The following is a 23,936-nucleotide window of genomic DNA, read 5'->3' as shown; positions in this document are numbered from 1 at the left end:
CCTGCATGCATTAACCACTGATCCTCTTTTCTGGCTAATTCTGCCAGTAAATGTATAGACTAAAAACAGCCCACGCCCTTACAGACATAATTCAGAAGTCAAAGTAAGATAGAGGTTTGTTTCCTTTTCCTGTCTTTATGAATCTCTTCAGAGGATTACAACTGTCCAAACCCATTTCAAGTGGAGTTTTTGATGGCAGAAAGGCTATATTGAAGTTGCTTTTTATTCAGAGAGATTAACTCTTAGATTCCAATGCTGCTAAGACATAAAGTGCAGTCTGTGTTAGATGAGAATCACTTTTTGTTCTTAAAAGGTTTACCAGCTAAATTATGGTATTCTAATTGCATATTGTATTTTTTTCTCCTCATACTAAAGGCTACAACAAATAAAACCAAGATTGATATATTTATGCCTATCTATTGGACTTGAACGGCCTTACCAGAAGACTACACCACAGAGATATTAAGATATTAAAGCTGACTCCTAAAACCCTAGAAGAATTTTAAATACTAGAGGCATTCTGAAGCCATTGTAAAAATTATAGAACCATAATGATGATGTCCAGGCATCGAGTCACTATATAAAGATGATCTGTCAGTTCTTTCTTTCACAGCTCTAAGTGAGGGATGGAGGTGGTTCCAATTGCTGTGAGATTTTGACCACCATCCTGAGCTGGATGCTTCCTAAACTGAACAGCTGTCAGAATAGCTTACCAGTTCCTGCACAGAGAGACAGACATTTTTGTTGATGGGAGTTCTTAAACAGCTTGACAAGAATCAAAAATGGCCTAAAGGAAAAAATAAGCAACATATCTCCCACCTTAACACTATAAAGAAATGGTTTAAAATGGTTCCTCCCTGTGAAGACAGAGACTCAGCCATTCAAAATATGGTGTTCTTTTCCTGTTTTTTATTTACTGACCATCTAGGACAAGAATAATACTTGAGGAATAGAGAGCAAAAAAATGAAGATGAGATGGAGAAGCACAACACTGCTTCTCTCTGCTAAGTAACTGTGAGCCATTCACATGCCCTGGGAACATATTAATGTGTCTCTGTAGGTGTTGATCACAGGGTTATAACAGTGCCATGTTTTGTAGGTCTGAGGAGAGTGGAGGACAGATGTCTCCTTTTGCTTCCAAAAGTGCAGGGTTAGCAGGATCCAGGGTGGATGTTCAGCCATCACGCACATGACAGAGCAATGGTCAATGCACAACAGCATTCATCTCAGCAAGCTGCCCTACGTATAAATAACAAAGCTTCCTGTGCACAGGATAGCAGAAAGCAAAATGACCTTATTTCAGTTATAAGAAATTCAAAGAGCAAGCAAGACAAATCAAACTAGGTGAAGAGGTTTTTATATTCTCCAGCAGGGGATCAATCTTACACCTTCTCCCTACTTACAGAAGGGGGGTATGGCATAGAAACCAGTACTGATTTCAGAAAACAGGAAAAAAGATATTTAAAAATACAGTTTTCATTTTCAATGCCCTCCTCGATCCCCTCACACAGCTCTCTCATCCCTTCACTTACTATGCTGACACTGTATGACCAAAATTTGAGAGACTGAGTTTGAATGAAAAGCTCAGATTTTATTCCACCTCTATTAAATATTAATTTTTAATTAAAAAAGAGTCTATAACTGTGCTGGTTTGGTTTGGTGGGATTTTTGGTAGTGGGGGAGGGGCACTATAGGTGGCTCTGGTAAGAAGCTGAGATGCTCCCCCAGCTCCCAAACCAGTGAGCCAAGGAGCCATTAGAGAGGGACAATAGATGTGCCTCTGTGATTAACACACAAAAGAAATGAAGTAAGACGTTAGTAGAGCAAGCAAAAAGAGCTGGAGAGGCAGAGCAGTGCCCGTGGCCGGTGAGGAAGAAGGGGAAGAAGGTGGCCTAGCAGAAGCTTCCCTGCAAGCTATCACAAGATGGCAGGCTGCCCCCTGCATTCACAGAATGATGTGGTGGAACACTCCCTGAAGATGCCAGGAGGGGTGAATTTAGATTTTTTACCAGAGGACTTGAATTATTCAGCTGTAGAAGACCCCGTGGCAGGAGAGGTGACTGTTCCCAAAGCAGCCCGTGACTGTGTGGGAAGCCCACACTGCAGCAGTTTGCTCCTGACCTTGTGGGAAGGACTCATGAAGGAGAGGTTTGTGAAGGACTCTCTCCCATGGCAGGAACCCCGTGGGGAAGCAAGGGAGGACTAAGGAGGAAGGAGTAGTAAGGAACACCAGACTGAATATTTACTCTAAACCCCATCCCCTGACCCCTGTGGCACTAGGCGAAAGGAGGTAGAGAAATCAGTAACAAATCAGCCTAGGAAGAAGGGGGGGGGGAGTAACATATGTAAGTGCTGCCCTTTGTGTTGTCTGTGCCCTGTGTGCATTTGATTAGTGTGAAATTAAATTATTTTTTTTCCCCAAGTTGAGTCTGTTTTGCCTGTGATCTTAATCGGTGAAGAACCCTCCTTGTCCTTTGTCTTGACTCATGAACTTCTAGTTGACCTTTGTTCTCCCTTCCCCGTGCATGCAGGTGAGTGGGGCCATGAGGGAGTTGAGTGAGCAGCCACATGGCTGGTTCTTTGCTGCCGTGTTAGCCCAAACCACAACAATAACCAAAATTCTCCATAACATGTTATGTCTTTAAGGTTCTCAAAAAAATAATAGGAATATGTGAAACACCGTAAGTATTTTCTTTAGTCTACATTTGAGCATTTCTCTTAAAATACCACTTATTGAAAATCAACATTATTTTCTAGTGTTTGATGCCAGAAAATATTAAGCCTATGTTTATGATTTACTAACAATGCAGCAAAAGTTAGAATAAGTTTCCTGATGCAGGAATTAAAGAAAAAAATCATACATCACATTAATTGTTGTAATCATATGTACTTCTGACTCATTCATTTTTCAGTATTCCATCTGAAAGAAAAAGTTGTCAATTTACATCAAATGGGTAAGGCAACTTTCAATTCCTTACAGCTTCTACATACCAGGTATGGTGTAGAAAAGCACCTTTTTGTACTCATTACTATATACATGTATGATACATTGTGTCATTAGAAAAGTGAGAAGTGAGAATCAGGGCTGAGACTGTACTCTGACCAGAGAATTGATTGAGAACAGTCCTGAGGAAAAGGACTTTGGGGTGCTGGTTGATGAGAAGCTCAATATGAGCCATCAATGTGCGCTTGCATCCCAGAGAGCCAGCTGTATCCTGGGCTGCATAACAAGAAGCATGGCCAGTAGTTCAAGAGAGGTGATTCTCTCCCTCTGTTCTGCTTTCATGAGACTCACCCAGGAGTACTGTGTTCAGTTCTGGAGTCTCTAAAACAGGAAGGACATGGACCTGTTGCAACAAGTCCAGAGGAAGGCCATCTAGATGATCAGAGAGCTGGAGCACCTCTCCTATGAAGACAGGCTGAGAGAGCTGGAGTTGTTCAGCCCGGAGAAGAGAAGCCTTCACAGAGACCTTATAGCACCTTCCAGGACCTGAAGGGGGCCTACAGGAAAGCTGGGGAGGGACTTTTTACCAGGGTACGTATTAACAGGACAAGGGGTAATGGCTTTAAACTGAAAGAGGGGAGATTTAGGTTAGACACCAGGAAGAACTTTATTATGAGAGTGGTGAGACACTGGAATTGATTGCCCAGGGACGTTGTGGATACCTCATCCCTGGAAATGTTCCAGGCCAGATTGGCAGAGGCTTTGAGGAACCTTTTCTAGTGGGAGGTGTCCCTGCCGATGGCAAGGGTGCTGGAACTAGGTGATTTTTAAGGTCCATTCAAACACAAACCATTCTATGATTCTATATTATTACAAGACATGGCTTAACCCTGATATTTTCAAGCGAAAAAGATTTTGATACTGAAGAAAACTACTTGACACAGTGCAAAGAAGGGGGTTTAATGTCTCATAAATATTTCAACAAGGCAGTAATTCCTGTAAATTAACTACAATTCAGGATGTTTCGTTGATTTAGAACACAATTTTTAAAGTAAATATATTTTTTTCAAATAACTCAACAAATCTTTAAAATTAATACATAATGGATTTTCAATATCTTTCTTTTTTATATTGTTTATTTTAATATTTTTGCTTTACATATTTCAATAGAATAATAATCTTTTATTAAAATCACAGCATTTTTAAAAGTTTCACCTAAAATGCATTTGTATCTATTTGAAGAAAAAAATAATCAACTTAAAAAGAAAAATCCTTTAAAACAGCCCAAATTGCCAACAAGATGATGTCTGAATAAGCCTCTCATATCTACATTTGTTGTTACAGTAGTTCTTTTGGTTGGGTTGAAAAAGTAAAACAGTAGTGCAATTACTGGCACCAAGTCATGGCCCTCTGAAGATGGCTCAGCTCAGGAACAACCTGAAGTCACTGTGATGAACTTGCAGTGAAAAAATAAAGAGCAAAAAAGCCCCTAGCCCCTTTTTACTGGTACTTATAGAGGTTGTTGCTTATCTTGGGGTGTTTAGCTCAAATATTTTATATTTTAAATACTTCCCTTCAGCATTGTTAATTACTGTAACTACTCTAACCACTAATCTGGTTATAATTTCTGCTACCAAAAAAAAAGTATTACTTAATTGGGCAGTGAACAAATCATAGCAAATCTTGAACAAATCATGAACAAATCTCTTTCAGCAGCTGGACAACAAAGCAGTTATATGGTTGTACCCAAGTGTGCCTAATGTTTTATCAATCTCACACAGCGGAACAAGCATCCTCATAAAGTGGAAAGGATGCACAAGTGGATAAGGAAAATGGTTAAGCAAATTGCTGCTCTGTAGCTTGTCTTGTAGAGTCACAGTGTCTGGAGATGTATCTGAGCCATTTGGCTGAGGAATCATTATTTATTACTCCATTGCTCCACATACATCAACGGTGCAAGTCCTGTCTGTAGCTGTCTTCTCTGGAGACTCTGTGATCTGTGTTTTCTAAGAAAGTTACATCTAATCTTCCTGTTTTAATTTTTATAATACCTATTTTTATTTTGAATGAACTTGGACATATGTGAAAATGAAGGAGAGAGGTGATCTCTTAGGCTATCTTTCAGACTGATCAGGGTTTAAGAGGAACAGTGGAGGCATTACAAACCAGCACAGAAGGATGTAAGCGCAATGCGTGCATGCTTCTGAGCAAAACAGCCTCCTGTGAGCCACTTCTTTGCCCACTGCTCTTAGGGGGGTGTGGGGCACAACCTTGGCTCCAGTGCAGCAGCAGCTCAGCCCAGCCAACCTTTCCTGCCTCTCAGGTCATGTGCCACTTTCAACCAGCAGCTGCCCAAGCTGCAACTCTTGAAACAACACAAAGCCGTTTTGCACCGTGTCAGTGTTTGTGTGCAAAGTGAGGTGAGGGAAGATGGGTTTAAGTTGCCCAATCCCAGAGCAGACTTTCTCCACCCACAGCAGAAGGCTCAAGGAGAACCAGAGGGCACACCAGCCCAGCCTGGTACCTCTTCAGAGTCTCATGTACCAGAGTGTTAGTCTTGGCCTTAGAGGATCAACATCTTCACATAAAGCCAGCACGCTCAGAAATTATATGCATTGTCAGTTCCACAGTGCTCAATACAGCCTGGCTAGAGAGTGGACCCAGTCACAATATAATGGGTTGGCTCTTTTCAGAGCATCATGATCAGTACATTTTGCTAGTACTTTATTTTTCCTCCCCATTGGATCAGAGAGATATGGAAGGAATGATGAAAAAAAAATAATAATAAAAAAAATCCTGTTTGGAAAAAAAGGCCAATATAAAAAGCAAAATACTTGAAACATTTTTCCTTCCGATCCCACAGTCTCCAAATTCTTGCCTTTTTTCACACAGAAGATCTATTTCTGGCCTCCTCAGCCTTCATATAAAACTGCTGCTGCTTCCCTTTTACCTTGTCTGTCTTACCCCTTCCTGGACAAAACTCAGGGACCAGATACAGCTCAATTATGGAGGAAATAATTAAATCTTGCCCTACCTACTCCCAAACTACCATGACAGCTAATCTTTCTGTCCATTTCAGTTGTTTCAGGATTATAGTATTAGACGTAAAGGCGCTTGACAGTTATTTTTAGTAAAATTTTCTAAGTGATGTTATGATTTAGATACAACTACCATAGTGGCAATTTTTTCAAATGCAATAGCTTGCTACTAAGAAATTGTATACATCGATTGTCTGACAGTAAACATATTGAATCTTAGACTATTAGCAAAAGAGAACTATAAATACCTGATGTTTTCATTGTTCTGCAAAAATTGTTTCATCTTACCAAGACTATTACACATACCCAGCAGATTTCATCTCAGTCAAGAGACTAAAAATGCTCAATTATCTTAAGAAAACCTGTTTTCCAAGTATATCCTCATATAATTTCACAAAGGTTATACCATTATGTCATAGAAAGGAACAGTATCAGATATGCATTCATAAAGAATTTTTTTTCTGAAACATTTTAAGTCCACTACCACCTTTGAGACATTCATTAATTGTTCCACAAAATCTCACACTGTACATCAGTTTAGGAAGTAACTCATCCCACAAATGAAGTAAAGAAAAAATATAATTGGATCTTATTAAAGCTGAAAACATGTAGCTGAAACCTTTAAACCAGTAACAAATTCAAACCCCAATACCAGAGCATTCAAGGTTAAATACAAATGCTCTTAAATTTAGAAGAAATCAAATTAATATCCACATGTATATTTTTGGCATCAATGCTTTTTCAAGCTTGCTGTGGGGGTATTTCCAGATTGATTTCACTTCCTCAGTTCAGACCGTAACCTATTTCCAAGCCAGTTTTGCAATTATATGAAGCATTCTGGCCAGAGCAACAACACAGATACCTTCCCTTTTTATTTTATTTTATTTTTCAAATATTATTATTTTTTTTTTAATAAAAACATTTTCTTTAAGACTTAATTAAATTCAAAATACCATCAGTCTCTTTCTTTCCTAGTATATTACAGATGTATTTAGTTTTCAGATCGTGTATCTGATCCTGCAAGTGCTTGTTTCTCAGCTCTTCTCTTTGCCCTAGACCTGGCGATTTGAGATACGCCATGTCCCTAGCAACATCAGTGGGGTTCATTATTGCACCCATTCTATTCTTTTGATATCCCACTAAAACTGAAGGATATTAAAAAATAATTGCTTCCTCCTCAAGCACAGTTTTGCAAAAATTATACTGCACATCTGTGAGGAAAGGTGTACCTAAACCAGTTCTCACCTTGCACACCATCTGGGACAACTACAGTGAGCCAATTGTGCAGAGGGCCAGCACATATCATGTGTGCTATCAGCATGACTGGGGAAAAACAGCATTATGATCCTGAACAGATCTGCAGCTAGTGGTAAGATACTGATTAGCAGCAGGCAAGTGAAGTACAGCATAAAATAGGATGCGGTAACATATACTGGCTTTGTTCTGTCTGCTGTTTAGAGAGGTGTTGCTACAGGAACTAGTAGTGCACACGGACCTTTGCTTATACCAATGGCTCAATTATAATGTTAGTGCACATCATCAGAAGCTTGAAGATTAAGTTATTAAATGTAACCTATATAAAATTATCATGACACTGTTCTGACCAATATTTCCCTTTATGTACTAAAATAAAAGACGGTATCATACATCCCAGATCTCATTAACTCTTTGGCAATTAGAATTCAATCCAGTATAATCTGAATTTACTATACCTCACTAAACTGCTGGCAGTGTCGGGATCTTGTGCTGTTACTGTACCAACAGTTGTCCCAATCTTCGCATTTTCATAAACTTCCATGACATAGGAAGGCATAGTGAAGAGTGGAGGTTCATCCACGTCGCCAACAATGACCTTCAACATTGTTACATCTTTGAATGGTCCCAAGTGTGAAAAGCGGAAATCAAGGTGAGTATTAGCTCCTTCTATGTTAAGTGTATACGACTTCTTTTTTTCATAGTTAAGAGGCTGTTGGCAGAAAAAAAGATTTATCAATACCATTCTGTGGTTTAGTTTATCCTTCTAGCAAGCTATCTACTTTTCTGTGTAACTTATACCACATTTCTTCATGTCAATGGAAAGGCACAATATTCTGTGATAGTCTGGCAGCCACTGCCATAGCTTGTAAGTAGAAGGACATCTGTGAAGCAGGATGAATTCAGGTTTTCTCTACAACAGAATTTTGGGCAAGGTAGCAGTTTTGGAAAAACTCAGGGTTTAGACTGTCAGATTCTTTTTCTGTGACAAAGTAAAATATCTGAATTTTATCACCTTTTGCTTTTTATTGGTCAATGCTAAATGCTGAGAAAGGTAGAGCCTGATGTATCCCAAATTAAATTAACTTAATATCTTTAATTAACACAGTTGGAAAAGACCTCGAAGGTCACCGCATCCAACTGTCAACACCCACCCCTCAAAAACATAAAAAAAAAGCCCACTAGAGCATGTCCTGAAGTGCCTTATCTACACTTTTTTCAAATACCTCCAGGGGTGGTGACTCTACCAGCTCCTTGAGCTAAATTGTTCTGTTTGGAAAAGACTTTTAAGATCACTGAGTCCAACCAAAACCTAGCTCTACCAACCATTAACCTAAATCTAGCAAGTCCAGAGCTTAAACCATGTTCCTAAGCACCACATCTGAAGATCTTTTAAACACCTCCAGGGATGGTGATTCAATCACCTCCCTGGGCAGCCTACTCCAGTGTTTAATTACTCCTTCCATGAAGAAGTATCTTCTAGTATCTAATTCTAAACCTCTCCTGGTGCAACTTAAGACCATTTCCTCTTGTCCTATTGGTAGTTACTAAGGAGAAGAGACAGACCCCACCCTTACTGCAACTTCCTTTCACGTAGTTGTAGGGAGCAATAAGGTCTGCCCTTAGCCTCCTTTTGACCAGGCTAAACAAACGTAGTTGACTCAGACTGTCTTCATTAGACTTGTTCTCCAGATCCTTCACCAGCTTTGCTGTCCTTCTCTGGACTTGCTTCATCACCTTGATGTCTTTCTTGCAGTGAAGGGCCCAAAACTGAACACAGTATTTGAGGTAAGGCCTCTCCAGTGCTCAGTACAAGGCAAAAATCACTTCCCTATCATAAGAAACAGGAATTTGAATGTGTAAGAATAGCCTAAACGTGCTTATGTGCTTTTCTAATCAGAAAGGGTGCATCCCTATACTCTAAACCATTTTCATTTAAAATCTTCATCAGCAATAATGAGAGAGAGAACTCTGTGACCTCATTCTCACCATGTACTGCTCTGCTGCACGTAGATAATGCAGTCATAAATGAGAAGAAATTTTGCAGCCGAGGATATGCCTTCTACATGGCCTAATTTTCCAATACAACTCAATAGAAGGAACAACCACAGCTGTACCACCCAACAGAAGCACCACTGCCACTTGAATATTGTCCTGTTATTCAAATCAATAGATTCCCACTAGGAATCCTACCTCCCTGCTAGGAAGGAAGAAGCTAGGGGGTTGATTCATATATCACACAGCATGGATACTTTCTTAGCAGTCCCAGTTCTAGCTTGTTACTTACATGCAAAAAATTCATCTCCTGAGTTCAGATGGTTTTCAGATTATTGTGAACTAATTTTACTGACTTTATATACTTATTTTAATGGTATATTACCATGCTATTATACTGCCTTATGCAAGATAAAAGATACACAGGTAATTTAGTTCCATTACTGGATATACAATTAAACACTGCTTTTTACTGAAAGCCACAGTACACAAACACAATCACTTTAAGTCAGTTTCTTCAATGTCACTAAAGTCACTGACTACTTTTCATAAACAGCCCATTGAGACAGCCATCCTGAAATTGCTTTTAAAAATACCAGTGCAGCTTACATGTGTTAAATATCTTAAGAAACTGTTCCAAAAACTCGTAATCAATAGCAAAAATGCAAAATTCTTTTACCCCAGTGTATGAGCTGAGTAACTACCTTTTTCTTGATTTTGCAGAGGAAAAAAAATGTATAAATGAAGAACTGTCAGTCTCTTCCAAACTCTTCTGCAATCTTAGTATGTCCCCACTTTCCAGACAGAGTATGAGCCAGTCCCTCGGCCCAAAATTGTACTATAATGACTGTAGGGACTGACTGCAGGGACTGACAGCAATGACAATGACGACAAGGCCTGTGGGAGAAAACCTAACAGAGCTACCACATAATGAGGCGCTTAGGATTGAAGCTTCTTAAACACTGAAGTATCAAGGATAATCCCTGTTGTAATTTTTTGAACCCTTCTAAGTATCTGCCTACACTTCCACAAAGTTAGGCAAGTTTCTGGGAAAAAAAGTAAACCTAAGAGGACATGAAACATGCAGTGTTGCCACTTACCCATTTCACCAAAATATGCTACACCATGCAGTTATAGAACAGATTTCAAAGTTTCAGATTGCAATTTTTAAAATGTGTTTCTATGTTGAGCAAAAGCAATCTTTCTTGATAATAGACACCTCACTACTTACTGGGTTACAAATATCTGGCTTTAGCCAATTTATAAGGAAGGATAGGTATGTTCATATTTATTATTACAACAAAGAAAGCAGATAGTTCCACAGATATATATATACTGCCATTAAGTTTCCAATGTTGTCACAACACAGGCATGATACTAAAAGAACCTGCATACACATGCAAGGGTTTTTTTAGATACAATAGAAATTATCATGATTTTATGTCATGGCAGAATTCTACTGTAACCAATAGTGTTCTGTGTGGGCCTGAAAGCCTGGCTGAAGAGAACTCAGTACAAGAATTCAAGTCTTTGGCCAAAGCTAAACTGGTACTTCCTATCATCTTGAAGAGTGGAAAAGTAGTACTTATAGAAGGCAATATGAAGAACTCAATGTCTGAATTGCTAATGTCAGTGTGTATTTTGTAGACAAAATCTACTGTGAATTTAATTGATGACGTACAAGAAAAGTAGTTGGTCAGGATTTACATATGCTAGATATTCCTTGGATTTCTCCTCTATATATTGAAGGACAATTAATTCATTCTCTTTACTCTAATAGTATGAGACATTTTTGTCTTTTTCTTTCTCCGTCTCCCTTTCCTGAATAAAAAATTAAAATTTTAAAGGCATGGCATTTTACTATAGCTTGACAAGTATACTACTATTAAAAAGAAAAAAAGAAAAAAAGAAAAAAATAAAGAAAAAAATAATTGAATATACCAATCAAATAAATTCATAAAGAAATAAAAGTTTAGGAAATTCTAACTCAATGTCGATCATTAATTTACGTTGTATTTCATTTATGAGCAGGAAAATATTAAACAGGAATTTCAATTGCTCTGGAGCAAATATATTCTAAGATTTAAAAAATTTACAGTAGGGTTGTAAATTGTAACTATGACCCTTTTTTTTGAAAATTAAATTGAGTTTATACTGACAGTGATTGGATTAGGTTGGATAGGAAGATTAATTTCTCCCAGAAAACACAAATGGAATAACACAAAGTCCCAAGTATTGTTTCCTTCTTTTGTATAGTTATTAAATCAGAAAATACCAACACTTTTTTTTTTGTCCAGAAATAGAAGAATAATCCATCCCGATAATTAGAAAAAGCTGACACTATAACTATAGCCAAGGCTGTTTTTTTACTTGGATTTTCTCCTTCCTTCTTGTCTCTGAATTAAAGAATCAGATGCTGTGACATAAAAGAAAAACAGTCTACTCTCCTGCACTGTGATTCACGGAGGTGAAAAACAACACTATTTTCAACACTGAGCTATTTTAGATAGAAAAACACATACTGTGCTAAGCATTACTATTACCAGGGGTCACAATTTATTTTTTTTTCAGCTTGTTCTCTCCCAAAGAGCAGTAAGGAGCCTTACAAGTAAAGTAAGCCCTGTGACAATCCACATCTTTGAACGACTCATGAGTACAGTTGTTACCTCACATTTCCTTTTGGTAAAAATATTAAAAACCAGAAATCTGGTTGCAATTTGAATCTATAGAACTGTATTTTGCTAGGCTTCTCCTTCAACACTGTGTATGTGTTAAACTAGACATTTAGCTTTAATTTGAATTAAAACTTGGATTCCCATTCATGGCCTGTCTAACATGCTAGAAAGAAATTGGCTCATAGACTCATCAGTTTTTTCAGGTAATCTGAGCTGTTTACCAGTAGGAGGTTTTAATTGCCATCTTTTCCCTTTTTCTTTTTTACAAATAATTTATTAATCATAACATTCAGCTTAAAATAACTAAGCTATTTTAAACTCTAGGAAGAGTTTGGGCATTAAAATTATAATGTAAAACAATTCATATTTACAAAGGAAATATTTCATCTATTCCATAAAATTTTTAATAGGACTCATTTAACTGCAAATAGCCAAACATAATATGTGGTTTTGTCCTTTCTGACCCCTTACTTTCTCCATAAGCAGAAAATACTCAAATAAACTGCTTGAAAAGATGTTCACTCTTCCTGTGTAAAACCTAAATTTAAATTCTCCTTCATTTAACTCACAGGCCTTGAATATCTGTTGCCTATCTCAGGCATTAGCTGTACCTATAAGGTAGGAGAGGAAGCACTATTCTGCCTTTCTAGAAATCTAGATTTACTTAAAATTGTCCCAACACTGAAGTTCATTAACTCTTTCCTGGAAAGAAAACAAAACTTTTAAATTTTAGATGGATCAAAATATAGTTTTTGCTAGTGTTTTATTTTCCCAAAGCACAATGACTTTCCATGACCATTAGCCACATAACTCCAGTATGTATTCACTGCTTATTCTGATTTTCATGCAAAACTGAAAGTATTAAATGTAGCTCAAGAAACCAGCTTGGGGGAAATACTGTTCTTCATTATACTACAGTTTGTGTTTCTAGTATCAGGCCCCCGAAAGGAACAGAAGAATTTTATCTCACATAAATAGCTGCTTCCTGAGCATTTTCAGTCTCATTATACAAAATGGAAGAGACCTGGGATGTTGAGACTTTTTATTTCCGGGAAGCCTGAATGTTCCTGACATCAAGAAAGTATGGCATACTTCTCCAAAAGTCACAATGAGGTGGGGAAATGTTGAACAGCCATTCTCCGAGGACCCAGAGAATAATGGCTTTTACTGTGCTTTTTTGTTTTGGTTTCCTCTAGTCTGCCACTCAAACTAGGAACTGCATAAAGCAAAGGATAAATCCTTCATGACAGTATGCAATCTTCCCTATGTCGCAGAACCCTTGAGACTGAAAGGTAGCTCCACAGAGCATGCCAACAGGAGAGATGATGAAAGTACTGGATGTTGTGGGTCAGTCCAGAAAGAGACTAGAAAAGATTCCTTCCAAGACTTAGGTTATCAGCCTAGCATGGAGGTGATAAGAAATTTTATTTTTGCATCAGAACCTGAAAAAAGTGAAATTTCAAAAGGTTTGAGGAGGACTTCAGACCTTCAGACATAGTAAGATATTCTGCATTTTCTGATGTACTTACTAAGCATTATTCCAGAAAAGTATTAGAAAAGGACAAATAATTTCACTTTTCTGATACATAAGGTACTGGCATCGAACATGAAACAAAACTGATTCTGTTCTTGGCAGAGATTATCTGTTATGGGTAGGCTATTAAACTAATTCAGCTTCAAACCCAATCTAAATTAAAAGTAATTACAACACACAGTACATAAAATACTTATAAAACTGCATACAAGATCTGACTAAAAAAGCTATTTAAAAAATGAGATTACATTTTTGTACTGTACAAGGGGATATTATAACTCTTCTGAGGAAATAACGGAGGTACTCCATATGAGTTTTTCATATTCTAAAACACAGTGGAAATGTATATGAAGTATTTTTTTTTGCCAAAAAAGGTAAGAAATGGGATTTTACACATTTTAAGTGTGGACTTTTTCATTTTGTTACAAATACTTCCTTTCTGATTCATGTTCTCAACATGCCTAAATGTTGTATTTAACTAACTATAGTAATGATGAATTTTTAAACAGAGAATTTCTCATTTTGAAGAAGATATAACAAGTCATGGCATTAGACACATCAAAGCCACCAGGAAATAACTTCCGTGGTACAAAAGAGACAGAGTTCACATTTATGTGGCTGAAAGATGTGGGCATTACACAACCTTTATAAGAAGACACTGAATTAAAGCTTTTTAAGATACTAGCTGAGATAACAACCCTTTAAAAATAATTTTTAATTATAAAAATAATATTTCCTTCAGTTTCAAAGTATTTTTAAGATATTAAATTAAAATTTACATACATACATATCTATTCAGATGCAAAACAACAATGCTCTCTATAAGAGTTTTATTTTTTTCTCTTTTTCCACTTTTTCTCTTGTTCTCACTCTCATAATGTTAATCAGACACAGAATGTATACTGCAATAGGAACAAAAATTCACTTTTATATTTTATGCTGCATGGATAAAATAGCTGCATACAGAACTCAGTAACAACTAATCCACATGAGAATTGCTAATTGATGTCTGTTAGTTCAAGTGAAAAACTGAAATCGATAAACTATTTCCCTTTGTTGAAAAGGCTTTTTTAAAAAAAATATTATTACATACAGTAAGCTATCTGTCTTGGTTATTATAAAAGTAAATTTAAATCTAGCCATACAATATCAGCATAAGTTGCAGACACTTCAGAAAATGTTCACTTTTAACTCAGTACAGAAAACTTAATATGGAGATGAAATAACCTATGGAATTAGATTTGAGCATGGAATTCTGTTAAGAATGAAATTAAAAGGCAAGAACACTTTATAATAAATAGTTTCAATAGACTGGGATAAATATAGGAAATTAATATAAATGAAACTGTGTGATGGCTTGACCAGTTATATTTTGAGTCCTTATAAGCAAGTCAGTGTTCACATTGCACAATACTTGAACTGTAAGATGCCAGCTGCCAAGAAAGTAAATGAGTAACAGTCAGTGAAAACTGAATTATACACTCATTGCCACAGAGAAACTTTTTGTGTAAAGATTAATGCAGTCTGAGGACAACAATACAACATCCACCTAAATTGTACTTATTTCAAAGACATTTAAATTGCAAAGCCATCACTCAGAAAAATTAAACTATCTATCTTAACTTATTCTAAAATTCAATAAGATTTAGTTTATTATAATATTAGATAGAATCATAGAATAATTTATGTTGGAAAAGACCTTTAAAATCATCGATACCAACCATTAACCTAACTTTACGAAGTTCACTGCTAAACTAGGTGCCCAAGAACCCTATCTACACAACTTTTAAACACATGCAGGGATGGTGACCCCACCACTTCCCTGGGCAGCCTGTTTCAGTGCAACTTGAAACCATTTCCTCTTGTCCTGCTACTTGTGAGAACAGAGGAGCAGTAAAATCTCCCCTCAGCCTACTTTTCTCCAAACTAAATAACCCCAGCTCCCTCAGCTGCTTCTCATAAGACTTATCCTCAAGACCCTTCACCAGCCTAGTTGCCCTTCTCTGTACCTGCTCCAGCAGATTTTTTTTTTCTTATACTGTGGCCCCCAAAACTGAACACAGTATACAAGGTGCACCTTCACCAGTGTCAAGTACAGCAGGACAATAATTTCTCTAGACCTGCTGGCTACACTATTCCTGATGCAGGCTGGGATGTTGTTGGCTTTCTTGGCCACCTGGGTAGAGTGCTGACTCGTTTCAGCCAGCTGTCGATCAACACAGTCAGGTCTCTTTCTACTGAGCAGCTTTCCAGACACTCTGCCCCACGTCTGTAGCACTGCTGGAGTTGTTGTGGCCCAAGTGCAGGACTTGGCACTAGGTCTTTTTGAAGTCCATATGATTGGCATCAGCCCATCAATCTGGCCTGTCCAGGCCCCTCTGAAGAAACCTCCTACCCTCAGGCAGATCAACACTCCCACCTAACTTGGTGTCATCTGCCTACTTACAGAGGGTGTTCTCAATCTCCTCATCCAGGTTGTTGATAAAGATATTAAACAGGAGTATCCCCAGCACTGAGCCCTGGGAAACACCATTTGTGACCACTGAAAAATCACAGAAAACATAAATAACTGTTTTTTTCCTTGAATTTCTTTTCTTCCTGCTTTTCCTGCAAAGATTTAAAGTGTCTCAGGAAGAAACACAGAGAAGCTTACATTACTGAAGTTCATGGTTCCATAGGTGTGCACTGTAAAATATTTTCTTTATGGTATATACTTATTCAGCATTCATCATTCTATATTCAAAGTCTATTGCTTACCTTCTTCAGGGAAAGAATCCCTTCCCTTGTTTCTTTGTCAGTGGATATGGAGAACACCCCGGAGCCATCACCATTTATAATTGTGTACTTCATGTCTGCATTTGAACCAGTATCTGCATCATTTGCTTTGATTTTACCAACTGCTGATCCAACTTGAGCTGATTCAGGAACATATAGTTGATAATGTTCTGAAAGGGGGGAAAAAAAACAAAACATAAATATATTAATATTTTGTAGCCAAACTAAATTAGAGAACCGTTATGTACTTTCAACACTCCTGAGTAAATGGAAGAGTATTTCATATGTAAACCTGATAAATAACCATATGAACTTTTTTAGATTCCTGAAAGAATTCAAAAGGGTATTGTATTTTACTTGGGATGTCTTAATTCCCTACTCAAAACTCAAATAAGCTAATGTAGAATTTTGGTTTTTAAAGTTATTTTTCTCTTCATCACATAACACAAAAATTATTTCTGAAGCTTACCTCACACCAGTATTTTTTTAAATTTATCTTCTCCATAAGCAAAATAAATTTATCTTCACCAACTAATCATCAGGTGAGTAGCCAAATCAGTATTTTTTTCACTGGAAAACATTTTTATGCTATATTTATGTTTATAGTTTTTGTTCTGAAATCTTAATAAGTTTTGAAACATTGTATCAATATTTCACACTACTCAATCAACACCTATTTTTTTTTACAGAGAAATGCAATAATTTTTTATATTTTACCATTACCATTTTGTAGTGGTTTTGTTGCAGCACAAAACCCTTTGCACACAAATTTTACTTGGTATCCACAGTAAAGGAAAATAAATATAATGGATACATAAAAGTATTACACAGTTGCGCTCATAAAAAGCATCCATAACAGCTATGATGTCCTTTCATTTTTTTTTATAACATGTTAGGTTAATCATTAGAAAATGAAGCATTTTTCTGAGAAAATATTGTCTTAACTGTCTCTGTCCTTTTGGTTTAAATCTCCCAATAGTTACAAAGTTACCTGGGGTACATGAAGAGGCCACGGGACAAAAAAGTGGCAAACAGACACAATGTGATTACATAAACCTCAATTTCATTCTGAAACTAGGGCAGAAAGACAGCTCAAAGAAATTTTCTCCAATAATGCTAGTGTTGTAACACCACAGGGATGCTGAAACCTACCAGCAATGAAAAGGAGAATACACATTCAATAGAACGTGTGCACACACTAAAAAAAAACCAACCCAAATAAGCTCTCATCCAAATTCGTCCCCTGCAGTGTGCACAGTTAACATCTCAGGCCAACCACTAATACAGAAAAGAGATCAAAAAGACAACTTCTGTTACAATACATCTTCTGAAACCCCAGAAAGTTTCTTCTATATTCCTCTTCAACATGCTGTGACAGTGAATGCTATGGTGCAACACTGAGATGCAGGAGAGTGGATCAGATGATGCTACATCTCATTAAGCTAACATGTTGTTAGTTTGTCAAGTTTAAACCAGCTACGACAACTGCAGAGGTAGCCTCAGTAGGCATGTAGAAAGAGAAAGGCAAAATTTAAATCTGCACTGAGGCAGAAAAACACTATTAGTTGGATGGACTGAAGAAACTGTGAATCTACAGAAGTTGCAATTGAAAAGTGATTTTATCACTATAATACAACTAGCTTTAGTCACTTGTTAGGAAATGGACCTTTTTATTACAAATTTGTCTAATTACTTCCACAGTGGTTCCTAGACTTATTTATAGTCCTGAAGATTTTTTTTTTATGAAACTAGCCTGTAACACTAATTTAAAAAAAATAGTGGGAAGGATGTACAAGCATAATAAACTTTGTTAGTCCAAAAAGAAAGGAAAACAAAAACAAGTTACTGTGCATGAAGAAATCTCAAAGGAAACAAGAAATGACCAGCACAACAACAACAACAACAAAGTATAATTTATGATGCAAAAAAGAAAATATCAACACCGATGTAACAGGAAAATTGCTTAGTAGTTGTTTCAATTAAAATGCACAGTCAATTATTTGATGCAATTCTTTGATATGCATATAACAACCATATTAAAAAATCTCAAAGAAAATTATCTGCCATGCATTCTTTTGCAATGTTTTGTGCTTACAGATTATGTCAACTGGCACTTTCATATTACTGCTTGTTTTATTTCATACATAAAATTATAGTGATGGGATGAGATTCATTTTGGCATTTACTTACTGTTAAAATAAATGTGAAATGTGGTCTTCTGACACTTTTATTCTGACTAATGCATTCCAAAAAGGAAAAGTTTGAGGCCATAAAGAGTATGTTATAGAGTGGCCATAAAGAATATGTTACATAATGAAACAACTTCAGGAACTGGAGGTGTTATAACCCATAGGATAGGGTGAAGTAATTTGAGACTTCCAGTAGTCGATCTAGTTCAAATATATCCACATGACATTACACTCTGCTTTATAATCACACCCCAAGTGTTAGCCATCTGTTTCAGAAAATCATTTTACTGATACTAGCTTCAAACACTCTGAAATACTTAAGCTTTAAGCAAAACAAGTATTAAAAATCACCAATTAATTATCTATCAGTATTTGTACAACTGAAATGTTTCTAAAAATTAATTAATTAAAACTGTTAAAAAATAAACATTCCTAGACAATAAGGTCAGAAGTGTCTCCCAAAGAGTATTTAACCACTGCATCACAGAGACAGCAGATGACTCATGAACATGAGCCAAATAGATGCTTACAAACAATACTAACTAAAACAAACAAACACATAAGAGGATAAAATTCAGCAACATGAAGGTTAGATAAAATATAGATATTTTTTAGACTAGTGGTGGAAATTGGAAATGTTCTTACTAAACACTGAATCATTATAAGCTTTATTACTGGAAAATAGAGAAACTGGCTAAATGCTCAACTGAACATTTTCTTTGGGTATTGAATACATTTTGATAGGACATCAGCATAATGTGGGATGGGTGTACTGTGAACTTATTATTCTTCATTGTAAGCTCTGAGTCTTTCTCAACTCTCTAAAAATTGTTTGGGAAGTTATGAGCCCTGAGGATCAGGTTCTGTTCTGCACCAAAATTGTTTCACTCAATCTGCCTGAACTGAGCATTTTTCCTACACACCCAGCATCATAGCCTTCCAGGAGATGTTATAAAGCAAAAACTTCTACCAGTCTTGGGGATGCTCTGATTTGTCCTAGAGGAGCTGCCTAGTGGTTTAGGCAAGATTTTGTAGAGGTTGCTTTGGTTCTCAATTTTTATTTTAACATTCTCAAATGCATTCATTTAGCTCATGAAATTAGTAAATTAATACTCTTTTCCAGTTAATGTGCTGTATAGGATAGTCATACCACTTTGCAGGACTTCAGATGTACTTCAGTCTATGCTAATTGAAACACTGTTCAAGTACATATAGGTGACCTTCATCTTTCTTTCAATAAACTATATGGCTTATATCTTGTTACAATACAGAAACAATTTGTTGATCTGTAGAAGAATTTACTTCTAATTCCAATCAGCCTGCAGGAATCTATAATGCTGTATTTTACTCTCAGAAAAGCAGTTTCTCTGTCTGAAACTCAAAAAAAAAAAAAAAAAGAAAAAAAGAAAAAAAAAGTATGACAGTATTTTATGGAACTCAGCAAGCCTGTTATTAACTTTATTTTATTAATCTATTTTGTACATAATTTTGATTGACTTTTCTAGGTTAAAATATTCTCTTGAACAGTAGGAACCACCTTACATATCAAAGGATGGGAAGAGAGGCATAATTCTGAACCAATACAGAAATAAGTAAATATTTCACCTGCTTGTTATTTGTTTCCACAAGGCATAGCTTTAGAAACATGAGCATAAATATTTCTTGGTGATGAACCAACACATGCATTCATTCATACAACACAGCTCATACACTAATGCCTTTGTCTATCTACTAGTAAATTGATAAAAAGAGCAACTGATTGCCTTAATATAAAATAGCATCATATCTTATAGGTGTATTAAAGTTCTATGTGAAGAAATTTTACTTGAACCTAACTAGCTGAATATCCATGAGTCAAATTGATAAGATGCAGAGAGTAAAGGGACATTGAGTCAGGCTCAAAGTCTCATGAGTATCAGCCAAAATTCAACTGGCAGCCAATTAAGAGTAATTGTTCAGGAATCAAAAAGAGTGGCCAATAATATTTAATGTCTTGATTAATGAACTGAGTGACAGGTTGCATGTACTCACAGCAAGTGAGTGGACAATACCAACTTGGGAAAAAGTGGTCAGTATGCAGGAAGGCAGGGCTGCTGTTCAAAGGCACCTAGACAGACTGGAGAAATGGGCTGACAGGAACTTCACAGCATTCAGTAACCACACCAAGGCAGGAATAATGCCATCCTCCTATACATACTCGGAGCCACCCACCTGTAAAGTAGTTTTGCAGAAAAAGAACTTGAAAAATGATGTTTCAAAACTTAACTAGGCAAAACCCTTAGCAACTTGATGTAACTGGACTTGACTTAAGCAGAGGTTTGGGTCAGATGACCTTCTGGAGTCCCACATGGATCTGTGATCTTAGCATTAATTAATTTGTATCTCATGTTTTACTGTTGGTATCTTTGATAAAACTTAAGTGCAGTTCCAATGATGGACTGTGCTCAATCTTGCTTGGTGGCTTTCTACTACAAAATTATTCCTCATTCACAGAGCTACTTGTTTTCATTATATGTAATAGATTCTGGATTTCTCTTTTGAGACTGCAGAGTTTTAGAAGTCCATTTCTCACAGTATTTTTGGATATTTGCCACATCTTTCTTCACTATGTTTATTTTTAATGTAATAAAATACATTTTAATCCATCACCATTATGAATAGAGTAAATTTTATTATTCCAGAAGTTCAGTCAATTTTATGTCTACTATTTTTGTTCTGAAAATTCCTTTTTATGACAAAATCTCTTCCATACAGCTAAACTAAGGAAGACATTTCTAAGATGTATGTTTGGCTTATTCTTCTTCCCTGCCAAGAAAACAATGCTTTTGCATTTTCTAAAAGTATTTGAAATGTAAGTGAAGTGATTTCTTATTTGCAAATGTGACACTAAACTAATCTTCACAACTCAGACACATTGCTTGCCTTGAAACTCCAGAGAACATAACACTCTTGGGTCAATTTAGAAAAAAAACCCAAACAAATCAACATTCTTCTTAGATGCAATAGACTCTTTTGCCTGGAAAAAGACTTGTGCATCCCCTTGCCTGTGCTTCTGACATCTCAGTACAAAGAAGGAGTTACGTTTCTTGTTAAGATTATAATCGGTGGTGAGTTTATTTTATATTCTATGCAACTTTGCCTTTACAGACAGTAACTAAAAGTACCTAAGAACTCCCTGACTAATTCTCAGAGATCAAAAGTATCCTGACTTCTTCTAGAAAGTGTTAAGTTTATGCCACTCACGGGTTAAAGCCAAAACAGAAAGAAAATTTGGTTTCCTGGATTTTCAGATTCAGTAGTTTCCTGTTGGTATTGAATGCCCAATACACATTTTCTATGTGAATGATGTGGGGAAAAAACATCATATATACTCCATAATCATCACTAATGACCAACTTAATGGTTAGGTGTGATCTGTAGCCATTTCTACAGCAGTGCTGTGTTGAGCATATTCTATGCCATTTTCAAGGAGGACCACATTAGGCATCATGGGTCAGCAGAGAGCAATACCAACACCTGTAAAAGGAATATAGTCCATTTGGACTGTCTTTGGTACCATTTTTCATTTGTTTGCTTGTTTTTCCGTTGCATCAGCACAGTTAGGATTGTGCTCCCCTTGGGGTTTACCTTCATAAAGGACAATTCTGACCAACAACCCTTAAAACTGAGTGGTTCAAATTCACCACCAAGTAAACAGAAAAAAGAAAGTAAACAACCCCTCTCACTTGCAAACCCCTTACTGCTTTATTCAGATTCCTTACAGAAAAAACAAAACAAAACACTTTGTTATTCTTTATCTAGAGTATTTAAAAATTAGTTTTATATGTATGAAATATGTAATGAATAATCTACCTTGTACATAGAAATCCTCAAAGACAATGAGGTATTAAGTGAAATGAAAAAAATATTGCTAGACTCATCCTACTATCAGGAGCAAAGCTCATGCACATAGTTGATGTCAAAGCACATCAAAGTTGATGATGAATACGGAACACATATTTTTACAAATATTTAGTCAGACTTTGAAATAAATATATTTTTTGCCCTTCCAAGCTTCCCTTCATATTTGATTCTGTAAACAATTCTTTGATCAAGTTTTATTGTAGTAAGTCTTTGTTAAAGGAGAGTTTTCAAATCAGATATTTAAATAATCTTGAAAAGTACTACATTTAATTCCTTTATTTTTTACAGTAGAAAAACTGATAATGGAAATCTCACTTATCATGCTCAGGAAACAGAGTACTATAAGACTTCCTATGGGATCAAATACTGTTAAACAACTTATGTCAGATTTCAATGACAAATGAAACATTTTGGTAGCTTTAACTTCAAATACCAGAAGACATCAATATTCTCACAAACAAACAGAAAAAGAACAACATTAAACAAATAACTTCATACAATATTTGCCCAGTTTATGGAAGCATGTACTAAATATATATATATATATGTATTTTATTCATTGTATCTGAACTCTCTTAGGTACTTAATGAACATAATCTCTTAAACACTGTATTCTTCATCTCACAAGTGCATCTCTTTAAGTACATCATAAAGTAATGATTGATTCTAGCAAGTTACACAGATACAACATCAGAGAAAATTTAGAAATTCACTCAGATCACTGAGGCTTGTCCCTTTTAACAGAATTCCTCAGAATGTTATTGATACTAGCTGCTTTTTAAACAGTCCATTGCCCTTGTGCAGGCGCCTTGCTAGACAGGTGATTCTAAATACTACTAGAGAATAAAAAAAGGACCATATTTCTCTTTATTTTAGGACTATCATCTGTTGTCTTTTGGCCTGGCATATTTAAGTCACACACCTCCACCAGGTAATACCAGCATGTAATAGAATTTTTCCCTTTTATATGGGGTCCTGGCTGTCACAGTAAACAGGAAACTCAAGTTCTGAAAATTGACAAAAATGGAAGCTTGCTAGGTCACATTTGCCTGCCCCATGTTCACTTTCTGATGTGAAACTTGAGCCATTTATAAACAAAGAAAAATAAAGGTCAAGGGGCTTGGAGATTTACTTGTGATAATTCTCTGTAAAGGCAGAAAATCAGTGTAGTAAATACTAACTGCACTCATAAAGGAAATGTCACTCACTAGTCAGTCACTTTGGAACCTGCGTACACAATTTACGAACACAATTACTGAAAAAAACCCCTCTGCCTTTAGCAATATGAGAGAAGAAAAATACTCACAGCAAAATTATGCTGTGTGACTGTAATGTGAATATTTACTGTAACCAATTTTCATAGCTTTTAACAACAAATACTGCTTCCAGAACACATACAACCCATTAAATGTCTTTCCAGGTTTTAAAAGCAATCTTAAGGACAATTCTAACACTTAACTAAAGAGGATCTTGCTAACTTTCTTATACAGATAGCAAAAAACTTATTTATGTAGCTAAAAATGTAATTTTAAAAGTCTACACTGAAAAACTATTTACATCTAATCAGCAGTAACTGCAAAATTTTCTATGTTACAAGTAATTATTTATATGTCTTTTTTATAACAATTT

At 36.1% G+C, this 23,936-nt stretch overlaps 1 protein-coding gene across 4 annotated transcripts in view; it reads right to left on the bottom strand.

The window, feature by feature from the left end:
* LOC127380455 (cadherin-18) overlaps window positions 1–23,936 on the bottom strand; it is a 265,704-nt gene that overhangs the window by 45,019 nt on the left and 196,749 nt on the right. For all 4 annotated transcript variants that reach the window (XM_051609377.1, XM_051609379.1, XM_051609380.1 and 1 more), the window contains exons 8-9: window positions 16,198–16,385; window positions 7,695–7,948 (exon numbers count right to left, since the gene is read on the bottom strand). In XM_051609377.1, the coding sequence (XP_051465337.1) occupies window positions 7,695–7,948; window positions 16,198–16,385 (442 nt within the window). The remainder of the gene's footprint in view (window positions 1–7,694; window positions 7,949–16,197; window positions 16,386–23,936) is intronic.

This window comes from Apus apus, chromosome 2 (genome assembly GCF_020740795.1).
Source record: "Apus apus isolate bApuApu2 chromosome 2, bApuApu2.pri.cur, whole genome shotgun sequence".
NCBI classification, from domain to species: Eukaryota; Metazoa; Chordata; class Aves; order Apodiformes; family Apodidae; genus Apus; species Apus apus.
This window is presented reverse-complemented; position numbering and strand designations above follow the sequence as displayed.